Source organism: Oryzias melastigma, linkage group LG23 (genome assembly GCF_002922805.2).
Source record: "Oryzias melastigma strain HK-1 linkage group LG23, ASM292280v2, whole genome shotgun sequence".
NCBI classification, from domain to species: Eukaryota; Metazoa; Chordata; class Actinopteri; order Beloniformes; family Adrianichthyidae; genus Oryzias; species Oryzias melastigma.
The window spans coordinates 18,428,565-18,441,306 of record NC_050534.1 but is presented as its reverse complement, the minus strand read 5'-3'; the positions used below and the strand labels follow the sequence as shown (position 1 = coordinate 18,441,306).

The following is a 12,742-nucleotide window of genomic DNA, read 5'->3' as shown; positions in this document are numbered from 1 at the left end:
GTCTTGAACTCTGGCCAATAAGGGACTCGGATTTGTTAGTGACGTATGGGTAGCATCATTTTGAATTTACACAAGTGCCAACCGTTTGAAAATTGGTCTTAAAGGAGAAATTAATAATTGCGATTTGTGGGAATGATGGGAAATGAAGGCAGGCTTACTCTTTGCCAACATTCCCGCCCACAACTCAGAAGTAAATTTCTAAAGGAACTACTGCTGATATAGTCGTATATCGGAATAGAGCTGTGAGAAATCAAGCTCTCAAACTGTAGGTTTTTGTGATAGTATCGGATAGCAACAATCCAGTGTGAACACCGTATGCTAGATGTTTAGCGCGTTCTTGAAGATGCGTGCTCACGTGTAACCCTCTTAGCTCCAGTGTTGACATTCTTTTGACTATTTTAACTCTTCGACAACAAATAACGCAATTCTATCGGACTCTGAAGCGAAGGAAAGCAGCCTTGCATTGATATGTAACAGTTTCCAGTAGTGGAGGAGTGTTTACGTTATGTAAATTAGCTGATTCTGTCGCGGAGAATCAGAATCAGGTCATTTATATTGATCACGGTCCAAGATGTTACGGATTCGGTACCACTGGCGACATCTCCGGTGTTAACGGGTTCAAGGAACGCAGCTACTCCTCAACAGATCTAAGAGGAGCCACCGGGTTGAAGAGAGGCCTCTGCTGCCTGAGGTTCAGTTTGGTGTAAGTCATCTCAAAGTCTTTCTTGGTTCCCACGATTAAGTCCAAACTGCCGGACCGAACGTCGTAACCATAGGAGGCCAGTTTCTGGATGCGATACAGGACGATCTGCGTGGTGAGCTCCAAAACGTTGGGAGACTCCTTCACCTGCTGGATGCTCATCCCCGCATCCATCAGACCCTGGAAGCGTCCTGCCAGCATGGGTAGAGAGTAGTACAAGACGGCCGGGCACTGGATGACCACTTTCTTGAGTTCGTCCTTGGAGCAGTTGAGAGCTCCTTCGATGTAGTCCAGGGCCTGCTGCATGGACTCGGGCTTCAGCTCTGCTATGGAGGCTCTCAGGCTGGACACCAGGCTGAGGAGCTCCTCGGTGGTGAAGCCCTGCTCCCTCAGAAAGCTCAGACTGTCCCTCCAGGCCTCGGCGGGCCGCAGCAGGATGTGAGGATTCTGGGTGAGGAGCTTCTGCAGCCAGATCCGGAGGTTGGCCTCATCTCCGCCGAGGTCCAGGTAGGTCTCCCGGAGAGTGTGGATCACCTCTTTGTTGCTCTCCACAGGCCGGCTGAAGCTCTGCGGAGCGCTGGCCATCAGCTTGCTGATGATCCGTTTGCAGAGGCGCAGGCTCTGGAGGTAGAGGATGTTGGCACGCTGGTTGCTATGGTGATTGACGCTGAAAAAGGAAGCAGGGAACTTTTCGATGATGTTTAGGAGGGTGCGCTTGCTGGAGCACACAGACTCCCAGAGGTCCCGCTGAGCGACCACCTCCTCTGGTCGGCACAGGACGGCCTCGGGGTGGGTCTCAAGGATGCGGGCGATGACGGCAGTGTCCGCCCCCATGTCCCGCAGCACGTCCGCAGTCTCAGACACGTACGCTGTGCTCTCTGACAAAACCCAGCCCTTGAACTTGCGCACCTTTCTGATGTCCACCGACAGCTCGTAGAGGGAGGAGACTGTACGCTGGTTCTCCTGTCTCTTGATGGGAGGGGTCCCAGAGGAGGCCGAGACCGAAGGAGGAAGGAGGAGCCTCATCCTCTGACAGGAGGCGCACAAGGAGGCAGAGGTGACACGAAGCATCATGGATCTGTGGGCCAGAAATACACATCAGACTCATTTTATCATAAAGTTATCAAGGCTGAAAATGTAGAGATCTACTCCAATAAAAATTGAGTTAGCATGTTCTTGTGGCACTTTAAGCTACATTTTCTTTATAAAATGCCAAAAGAACATGTTAAAAACGACATTTTTTAATCAGATCAGAGTGGGTATTTTAAAAACTTCTAAAAATACTTACTTGAAATTTAGGCAGAAATATTTTACTACTTTTTCAAAGCAGTTCTGAAAACTTTGTGTCTTATTCAACAAGTATTTTGAATTTAAAAGGATGTTTAATGTATAGAAAAATACCAACATAAAAATTAATTTAAAAAGTATTTATCCTTCGTCACACATAAAATATATTATTTCCCTTGAAATGTATTTCATATTTATTGATTAATAACTTATGTTTGTCATTGATGATCAGTGACTTTAAAACATCTCTTTGTGTGTGAAGGTCAACATTTATATAAAAAAAAAATCTAACTGAGGTGACTGTAGCTTAACAGTAAGTAAAATAGCAAACAAACATGCTTATGTATGTGTCACTCGGTTTTGCACGTGCGTGATCTTTTTTAAATAGATTTGGAAGGTTACGGTGAACCATAATCATAGGAACCAATGAAACAGTTGTGGGTGCTGGCATGTGGAGTCACATGTGCCTGTTATATATCACAGAACAAACAGCAGCGACGCCATTACCGGAAGTGAAGGTGAGGACCGCAGCGGCAGACACAAATAAAACTGTCAGATGTTAAGAGAAAAATTAGCAATAGAGTTGTTTTATTTACCGGTTTGTCTGTTTTTCCAGCTGCGGGACTCACTTCGTCATCACGCACGACGCGCTGGTTTCATAACAACAGCTGCTGTTGGGCGGAGTTTGGGGAGGTGGTGCGAAATGCGCATGCGCAAAAGGCAGAATGGTCTTGGCGGGAAGAGGGTTGGACTTCCTGTTTCTAGCTTCTTCTATCCGCCACGAGGAGACGCTGATTCCAGAGAGGTATGGTGAAAAAAGGCGCTAGAAAACACAACCGAGGCTTTAAATACATTTTACAAAAAATATTTAAACAATCATTTTGTTGTAAATCCCTAAAGTACCTCTTTTATGTAGTACATGTTTCTTTTAGGAATTAGCAACAAAATATTTTTTTCTTCCCAAATCAAGACTGAATTACTCTCAAATCCATTTATGCTAATTTTTTAAACTGAAAAAATTGCTTCTTTTTTCATTTTTAAATGAGAAAATTGTTTAGTTTTTTATGTCAAGTTAAAAAAAATAGATACATTTTTTTGTAATTTGAGAAACAAAAGTGGTTTAAAAATATTTTAATAAAAGTAGGAACGAACTGCTCAAAAGTCTCATTTACTTTTTTAAATGTGCGATCTTATTTGAATTAAATTACACCTTTAATGTCATAAAAGCATGACTTTTAACTTTTTAAAAATTGCTGCTTTTAGTAGGATTACAACTTTCTTTGTGTAAAAACGTCTTTTTCTTAAAATTGTTAAACTTTTTTTCTCATAATTTTATGGTTTATTCTCATGTACTCCATTGTAAAATACATTCCTTCAATATGCCATAGATTTGTTTTAGCATTTTTAAACACAACCTAATAACTATTTTTAGCTTGATCGTTGCACTAAAGCTCTGCAACTCTGTTAGAATGGAGTCTAAAATGAACAAAATAAAAAATGTATACAACAAAAAAATTAACAAGGCAAGTGTTTGATTAAAAATATAAGTTTCAGCAGTATTTAAAACAATCAAGGTGTAAGATGGTTCATTGTGAGACACACTTCCCTTTAAGTTTTTGGTGTTTTTGACACAGATTAGGAACTACATCTATGGTTTGATCTAATAAATAATTTTGTCTGGTATAATCTAATCTTTTAAATTAAAATAGATGAAATTCTCTAAAAATTATCTCTGACATTGCTGAGTCTTCCAATCATCTCCTTCTGGACTACCAGAGGAAAACAATACTATGTCCAGTCCCGATTTTTCTAAATCCACCAAAAACTTCAAATTCCAGAGCTCATTTGTTATCATTGAAAAGCTCCATATGTCCTCTGTAGATACTCAAAGAAAAAGACTCAGGAGTATGCAGTGGTTGATAGATATTAACGTTCAGAAATGTCTTCTACAGATCACTCATTTGCATTGCTAGTACTATGACGTGAAGATAAATATTTCTCTACTTTTTGGCCAATCGAACTATAAAAGGTGAAGTATATTTCCATTTCTATGTCTTATAATCATATTCCTTTAACATGTATAAAATGCTGTATTAAAAAGGATAAATCTGAGTTGCGCCTCGCCAAAGACTATAGAACTTTAGACTGTAGTTCCAAGTGTTGACCACATGAGGTCAGTGTGTACTTCTTAATTCTTGTTCAAACTAGATGGATAGTAGGGCTGCCACAAACGATTATTTTATTAGTCAACTAATCAAAAAAAATAATCTGAGATCAGTCAACTAATCAGGTTGTGCTTCGACTGGATTTAAAACACACATCTAAATAGGGGTGTAACGGATCACAAAACTCACAGTTTGGATTGTCTCACGGTTTTGGGGTCACGGTTCGGATCATTTTTCAGATCAGTAAAAAGTAAAAAACAACAGGAAAAAATAACAAAATAAAAGCCTGAAATTAATGTTTTGAAAAGTTTGAAAAACAAATATGCTGTACTTTAAAGCGTAAATATACTCTCACAAATATTACGTCAAAACATTTGCTCATTGGAGCCCATTTATAAAAAACAAAATGTCTTTCAACTTTGGACACAAATAAAAAAAACTAAAACATGTCGTTTCTGATGACATTTAAGCATCTTGAGACCAAACCTACAAAAACTGGGAGAGAGGAATGCCTGAGAATAGTTTTGAAATGACCAAATCTATCTGCAATAACCCTAAAAATACACATTTTTTCTTGTATGGAACACAAGTTCTGCAATTTCAGAAATTTCGTTGGACAGTTTTTCCTTTTATTTTTCTTGTTTCCCACATTTTCAAGCTCCGTTAGCATGTTGTATGATACCCTAGCCTACCCAGAGCTTCCTGTGACATCACTGCTGACCGGATTAGTCAAAGAGAATGGCAGACCCGGCATTAGGAAGCAAACACCATAGTTTTGAGAAAAAACAAAAAACAAAAAAATGACGCTTTGACTACCAAATTAGTTGTTGACTATTTTATTAGTCTACGTAGTCGCAACTAATCAACTAATCGTGGGAGCCCTAATGGAAATCCCCTTTAAAAATATATTCATGGTGTTTTTAATTTTCTTACTCAAAGGCAAAAACAAAAATACTGTAAGATCTAATAGTCTAGAAGAATAATCAGGTTATTTACTGTTTTTTAAACACTAAACAGGAGTTCATTCTGAGCTATATAAAACCCCAGAAGGCACGTTTATAAATAAACCATCTAACATTAAGCGCCTGATGCCCACAGTTGTCCCTCGCCAGCGGAAACCTTGATTATCCGGGAACCACCTGCTGTCCTCATGTTGCTCTCAGGCAGATTTTAGAGGAGCACAGTCTGCTGTGGGGTGACGCATTCATGGGGCATTCTCACAAGCATCAAGGGTCTCTCTGTTATCCCACTCAGGCCACAATTAGCCTATCTTCAGTAATGTCAGCGCTGTGAAGACTTATGAAAGGTTTAACATTGAAAAGCCTGGAGATAATAATGCATCTCTCAGGCTTTATACCAAGGAGGCGCAAATGCATCAAGCTCATTTAGACTCTCAGACTGCAGGGCAGCTGTTGCTGCATCATCTTTCAAAGTTTGCATTTGTCCTTCTCACCTTCTAAATTCAAACTTGTTGTAGAAGAGGGTGACATTTGTATTTTTTTCATGGGGGTGTATCTTTCCTTCTATCATGTTTTGATACGTATCTTAATGCATGGTTCATGGATTAATACAACTTTGTGGTGATACGATACAGTCCAATTCTTTTACCTACATGGATTTAATCTAGATATTAGGGTTGCCACGATTAGTTGACTAATCGACGAATAATCAACAATTAAAATAGTCAACAACTAATTTGATAGTCAATTAGTCATTACTTTATATTACATGGAGTCAGAGTTTAGTAAAGTTATGATGGCATTCTGTTAGCTTTTTGGACTATTTTGCCATTTATTAAGTTTTTTTTAGGCCATTTTGAAGTTTAGCTAACATTTCAGTTGCATGCTAGCTGTTTTGGCTAATTTAGGCATTTTTCAGTTTTTTAGGCTAATTTCACATTTAACTAACATTTTAGCTGGCTATCGCCTTCAGGGTTTTCAGCTATTAGTTGCAGTGATTTCAGCTATAAACTTCAGTGTTTTTAGCTATCAATTTCAGCATCTTCAGCTATCAGCACTAGCATCTTCCAAGGCCAATTTAAGCTAACAGCATTCACACTAGGTTATTACAGGTAATGTTATATATCTATTTTTTAGTTAGTTTAAAGCTAATGATGGTTAAGATGTGTGCTTTACATCCACTTTATGCATGACTCAAGTCGACTAATCAGAAAAAATAATCGGTGATCAGTCGACTCTTAAAATAATCGTTTATGGCATCCCTACTAGACATACAATATTGTTTTTTGACTATAAAACTATAAATAAAAAAGGATTGCAATAGAGAACCTCTTTTTTTTTTTTTATTGGTACTTTTTATTTTCAGAGCGCCAATCCATTAATTAATCCATTAATATGTGGATTAATTTTGGTTGTGCTTACTGATGATGAATCAATTTTAGAGGTACACGACGCTCAAAATGTCTGTTTTTTTTTTTTTTTTTGTTTTTTATTTTATAAGCTCCAATCAAGTTTGGGCATTCTTGTGAATATGCTAATGCGGCTTATGAGTAGCAGTGTTGGACTGTGTGTTTTTTTTGTGTGTGTGTTGCTAACAATGTTGGGAATTAGTGTAGTCACTGTAACGTTTGTTTTAGCGGGATCAGTCTGTTTTTGAGTGTTGTAAACAAGTTTAAGAGTTACAGGTGCTGTGAATACGCTTCTAATGATGCTAATGTGTAGCTTGTTACAACCAAGTTCTAGAGTTATTGTGAACACACTTCATGAAGTCTGAATGACTGACCGACATTTTTCTGACTCGTTGTTTTGCCTAATGCCCCTTATAGTTGTGTGTTCCTCATGCATGACATCCGTTTGAAAATGGACAATTTATTAACCTTTTAATCCGGTGAGCCCCACCGTGTGTAAAATACAGTAAATGTCTTTGACTTAACAGCTTCAAGCATAAAACATGCATTTTGGGTCTTTTAGACTGTTTTGTTCCTTGTAGTTAAATAAAAATGTTCCCTGCTGTTGTTCACTGTCAGCCATTTGTAACTAATCTAACTTTGTAGAAGCAGGTTTGTGATTGGACCCTTTTTTGTTTGCATCACATGTACATAAAAATGCAAAGACAATAGAGACACAACAGGGAGAGAAACTGAAAAAGTTTACCAGAAACTGGTTATTTACAGATCCTGCTGTTACTCCCAGTACAAAATCTGCTTTTCCATATGTATCTGTATCCTTTATAACCCAAATTTTCTCATTTACTGTGTGAAGGAGGCTTCTAAAAGCAGGAATACTTTATTTGCATGCCAAAGGGAGACTGCTGTTGGATCCAATTTAGATTTGGACAAACGGAAACAGAAAGGGATCCAGCTACAGACCATATTTGTTTCTGGGAAACTTGATGGGCCGCTTCAAGCTTTATTGGACCTAAAGAACCACATTATCTGGTTATTTAGCTTGAGTGACAAGATTAGCAACATTCCAACACTACACACTCTGCTTTAGATTTATAAATGTCTTGTGAAGTGATAAAAGTCAGCAGTTTTTAAGGAGTTTATGAATTGTTTTGATTGGCAGGCAGTTGTGCAGCTTGAGTTTTATTGGTTCTTGTTTATGGGAACTGGACGACTCAAGTATGCACAAGCATCTGTTGTGTTGCTGAAATAGTTCCTCATGTTGTCCTTACAAAGGAATGAGGAGCTCTGAAGGGTCAGAGTGGGCATCTCGGGGGTCTATAGGGGATAAAGAATGCCTGTGTGGCTGACAAGACCTTTCCATCTGTCTCCGAGTGCCCTGTCGCCAGGCCACACCCAGAAGGCCATCATGGAAAAGTCACATGATGAAGACCAATCCTTAAAGCCCCCATCTGGCTTTCCCGAGACTCCAGTCTTCTTGATTGTGAGACTCCAGCTGGTTCGTCCTCTTTCACCATGGCAGACTTTGAAGAAATCGAGTACGAAGAGGAAGAGGAAGAGGTTGAGGAGAAGTATGAGGAAGAGTCTAAATCCAAACACAAAACGATTTATGTGCCAAACATGGTTCCTCCTAAGCTTCCTGATGGCGAGAAAGTGGATTTTGATGACCTCCACCGCAAGAGGCTGGAGAAGGATTACAATGACCTGCAGAGTCTTATCGAGCTGCATTTTTCCAGCCGTCAGAAGGAAGAGGAAGAGCTCGTCTCGCTGCGCAACCGCATCGAACGCCGCCGCGCCGACAGAGCCGAACAGCAGCGCGTCCGTGCGGAGCAAGAGCGTGAGCGGCAAACACGGGTGGCCGAGGAGAGGTCAAGGATGGAGGAAGAGGCAGCCAAGCAGCGCGCCGAAGAGGACGCCAAGAAGAAGATGGTATTCTCCAACAAGTCATTCGGTGGATACCTGCAGAAGGTCGACCAGAAGAAGGGCAAGAAGCTGACGGCTCGTGAGGAGAAGAAGAAGGCCTTGATGGAGCGCAGGAAGCCGCTGAACATCGACCACCTGAACCAGGAGAAGCTGGCGGAGAAAGCCCAGGAACTCTGGCAGTGGCTCTACCAGCTGCACTCTGAGAAGTTTGACCTGTCTGAGAAGCTCAAGAAGCAAAAGTACGAAATTCACGTGCTGCGCAACCGAGTCAGTGACCACCAGAGGTTCTCCAAAACTCTCAAGAGCTCTCGTGGAGCCAAGAGCAAGCCGAGTTCCAGGAAGTGAACAGACCCGACTGCAACGCCTTTTTTGGATCCTTTTTTTCCATTTTGCTTCATAGAAGAGATTCCAGGAACTGATTCAAAGTTTATGGGAATCCTTTTCTGAGGGACCGATCTTCATCAACTAAGTCAATTTGCCAAGTTCCTAATGAATCATATCAGTTGTTTTATTTTTGTTTTGCTGTGTTTATCTTTATGATTCTTCATACCAGCTAACACTTTATATCTCTTGTTGATCTATATTTTCATTTTTATGTACTCCTGTTTTTTCCATTAAATTCCATTCTATGTCGGTCTTTGTCACTTTGATGTTGCTTCTTCAACCCAGAAACTGTTCCTCCTCCCACCCTGAATGGGGAGGTGTGATGCCAGTGGGGGGGTGGGGGTATATGCCTTGGGGGCAAAAAGTCCAACAGGTGCTGACTTATTTTCTATCCACCTACTTTAGGCTTAGAGGCACAGAAGAGTTAAGCAGTTGAATATTTAGGAGAATTATCACCAAGATTCAAAATGTCACAAAGAACACTTAAATACACAAGTTTTTATAATAATAATTTCTAAAGAGAGCACTATTTTTAAAAAATCAATGTCATTTGTGTCAGTAGTTGCTTTCGATTTTAATTTAATTTAATTTATTTGCACTTACACAACATATTGCAAAAAACAGGTATAAAAATACATAAAAAATAGTCGCAGAAAGATTGAAAAAAAACCTTATGGGCTTATTATAGAGCCTCTACCTAATAAAACTAAATGAACATAAAATACAATTATACAATTTTATACATTCACAGTTATGAATGAATTATACATTCACAATTATACACTTTACACATCTTAAAAAACTAAAACATTTAGATTTCATAACAATGTTATCATCAGTGATTGCCTTAAACTTTTTTTCAAAGAAGATTCTGATACGTCATTCATGGCCAGATGGGAAAATTGACTCCAAATTAAATTAAATATTTTAGCTTATGAGTCTTTAAAGTTCATTAAAAGAAAGATGTTGTTTTTTTAGTTCTAGTATACATTTTTATATTATATTTCAAAATCAGAATCAGCTTTATTGACCAAGTAGAAGTGCACATATTAGGAATTTGACCCCTATGTACAAAAAAAGGTATACAAAGACAAGGCATATTTAGGTTAAAAAATTACTATATATATATATATATATATATATATATATAAAAGATATTTACAACATTTGGTGTGGTTTTGTTCTCTATGACTGGTCAGGAGTTCATCAGTGCGATAGCTTGAGGGAAGCCGTCTTTGTGGTGCATGGTTTTGGGGTACACAGCTCTGAAATGCCACCCCAAGGGGAGGAGTCTAAAGAGATTGTGTGTGTCGTCTGTAAAAATTGTACTAGTCTGTTTCCTAACCGTGGACCTTTACAGGTCCTGGATGGAACGAATGGTTGAACCTATAGTCCTTTCTGCAGACCTGATGGTTCTCTGCAGTCGGTCCCTATTGTGTCTGGTTGTGGATCCTAACCAGATCGGGACGGATGAGAGATTGGGTTATTGCAGAGTAGAAGATGGTCAGTAGCTTCTGAGGCAGGTTGAACTTCTTCAGGAAGTACAAGTTCTTCTGGGCCTTCATGCGGATGAGTCCTATGTAGGACATCCACATCAGCTCCCATTAAATAATGGACCCTAGGAACCTTTTCAAGTCTATTCACTCAGATATTTATCTGGATTTCTTGCCTTTCTTTAGCATCTAAAACTCTCCTATCTTATGGCATCAAAATATAGCAACAGATATTTAAAGCAAAACATTTAAGAGTTTTCTGTTCCTGCTTTGTTCTGTGCAGAATCAGAAAAAGCTATTTAAAGTGGAATGCAGCATCAACACTAAAAGAAAAGTCAGTCAACAGACAGCCTGCAAAACACAGCATTACCTTTGTGTCCTAAAAATGGAGAAGTGTAAAAAATTCAGACTCAATTGACTGAAATACTCAAGAAAAACTGACATCAAACTTTGAAATGCATTCGGTGTGAAAAGATTAATTGACAAGCAACAAAAAAGTCAATCTTTTCAAATTTTTTAAATTTTTGGTCACGAAATTGTATTAGTTTTGAAAGAAGATGGCGAGTTACCAGGAGACATATCACCGAAACTGTTTTAGACAATGTTTTTAAAATATGTCAATTTGAAGGTTTACAAATGCAATATATCTGATGTATCTTTGAAGAAGGTTGCTCTTTCTCGCTAAAATGTTAAGACCATGTTTCTTCTAATTATTTAACGAAAAAAAAGTTAACATAAGATTTAGTTTTGGCATTGATTGAATTCTTGCCTCAACTATGTATTCATCTCTCTTTAAAGAAATACAAAACAGCAAAGTTTCGAGGGATTTAGAAGGCTGTAGCAAAACAAAAACATTAAGAATAAAGAAAAACATGAGGCATTCAGGATTTAATGATTATTTTAGAGTGGAGTGGAGTCGTGTACCAGCTGCTACACAGACCGGTACACGACTGAAAAGAGCCTGAAGCTCAGAATCTGAAGATGCTGAAATATATATAAAAAAAAATGAATTGAAAAAGTCAAACATTTGAACGATGAAGTTAATCTGCAATAAATCACCTTTAACAAAATTTAAAAGCTTGATGGAAAAATAAATGAGGTTTTCTCTTGGAGACTAAATAGCGCCACCATGAGGCACATCAATGATACTGTTTTCCTGTGAAACACCAGCATCAGCACACAACTGATCTTTGAGGGACTTATTGCTCAAATGTACTGAACTTTAATATTTCTGAAGAAATGGAAGTGATAATAGTTAAATAATTTCTTCCTTTTCTCATCTATCATTTATCCAGAGTTGAAATAAAACTTATTTTTATTTAAAAAATCCAATCAGCACATTGAATCAATCAATCTTCATTTAGCACAGTAGAGCTGGGCAAGAAAAGGATAGAAAGAAAACTGAGCTCCGCTTTAGAAAACAAGAAATGGATATTAAAAAGCAAATTTCAACTTATGAGGTTGGAAAAAGAGGAATTTGCAGCTTGACTGCTACTCATTGATGCAAAACATGGAAATTAAGTTTATTTTAGTATTTGTGAAGCAATCAAATAATAAAGTCAAACGTTTTCACAGGATAAGCAATTAAAAATGACATAAAACATGCAATAAGATTAGTTTTTTTTTCTCAAGAAATCAATGAATGACAAAAACATAAACACGTTTAGTTTTGACACATATGAAAAGAGCAAGGTCAGATTTATAGAATAAATCAATAAATGGGAAAAAAATGTAAGAAAACAACAAAAAATGCAAAAATAAATAAAAATTGTAGCCTCAACAGAGCACAAACTAGTGTCCTGCTTGTGCCTGTCCCAAGCCCGGCCAATGCAGAGGACAGTTTCAGGAAGAGCATTGAACAAAAGTCTTGTCAAAGAGATCAAAGTAAAAGATAGACATTTTTATGGACTGATTTGATGATAACATCACTTTCTAAGCTTTTTAGGGGCTCTGGGGGACATGAAACCCCGAACTCCAAGTACACCCAGATTTACACCCTCCTTGATATGCATCCCATAATTGGATTAAATCCAGGCCTGAAAGAGAGTCACAGTAGTTATTTCTAAAATTCAGATCATTTGTTAATGTCATTAATTTCTACTTTTTCTCTATTTATGAGCTCCAAACTTTCCTTTCATTTTATTACTTTATGCTTATTTTTGTTTTATTTTCTAATCAACATATTACTTACTATCAGAAACAGGTTTGAAATATCATTGTTTTGTCATTTTTATTGTATTATTCTGTTATTTTGATGCTTGAAATAGATCCAATTTTACATCATTGTCGCACCGTTTGACAGTCTAGACGACCACGACCCCTTTCCCTGCTAAAGAGAGGAAGGGGTTCAGCTCAGTAGTTTTCTTCCTTCTGGACCTGCAGGCGTCTGAACTCACCGTGTTGAGGGAGAAAAGATTCCTCCACT

At 38.2% G+C, this 12,742-nt stretch overlaps 2 protein-coding genes across 3 annotated transcripts; one reads left to right on the top strand and one right to left on the bottom strand.

The window, feature by feature from the left end:
- Nucleotides 1-6: 6 nt before the first annotated feature.
- Nucleotides 7-2,708, bottom strand: LOC112153175 (transcription termination factor 2, mitochondrial). Its single transcript, XM_024283154.2, has 2 exons — nt 2,584-2,708; nt 7-1,778 (listed from the first exon to the last, which is right to left on the bottom strand). The coding sequence occupies exon 2, from the start codon at nt 1,772-1,774 to the stop codon at nt 632-634; it is 1,143 nt and encodes a 380-aa protein (XP_024138922.1). The 5' UTR covers nt 1,775-1,778; nt 2,584-2,708; the 3' UTR covers nt 7-631.
- A 20-nt stretch (nt 2,709-2,728) lies between these two features.
- Nucleotides 2,729-9,084, top strand: tnnt2c (troponin T2c, cardiac). Of its 2 annotated transcripts, XM_036210282.1 has the most exons (3): nt 2,729-2,792; nt 3,940-4,016; nt 7,793-9,084. In XM_036210282.1, the coding sequence occupies exon 3, from the start codon at nt 8,033-8,035 to the stop codon at nt 8,783-8,785; it is 753 nt and encodes a 250-aa protein (XP_036066175.1). In that variant the 5' UTR covers nt 2,729-2,792; nt 3,940-4,016; nt 7,793-8,032; the 3' UTR covers nt 8,786-9,084. The 2 variants fall into 2 exon arrangements, with proteins under 2 accessions (XP_036066175.1, XP_036066176.1); XM_036210283.1 differs by lacking the exon at nt 3,940-4,016 and having other exon boundaries at nt 2,733-2,792.
- The last annotated feature ends 3,658 nt before the right edge of the window (nt 9,085-12,742 follow it).

What these genes read in the sequence shown, in the direction of transcription:
- tnnt2c (XM_036210282.1), top strand. Translation starts at nt 8,033, where the DNA reads ATGGCAGACTTTGAAGAAATCGAGTACGAAGAGGAAGAGGAAGAGGTT.
- LOC112153175 (XM_024283154.2), bottom strand. Translation starts at nt 1,774, where the DNA reads ATGATGCTTCGTGTCACCTCTGCCTCCTTGTGCGCCTCCTGTCAGAGG.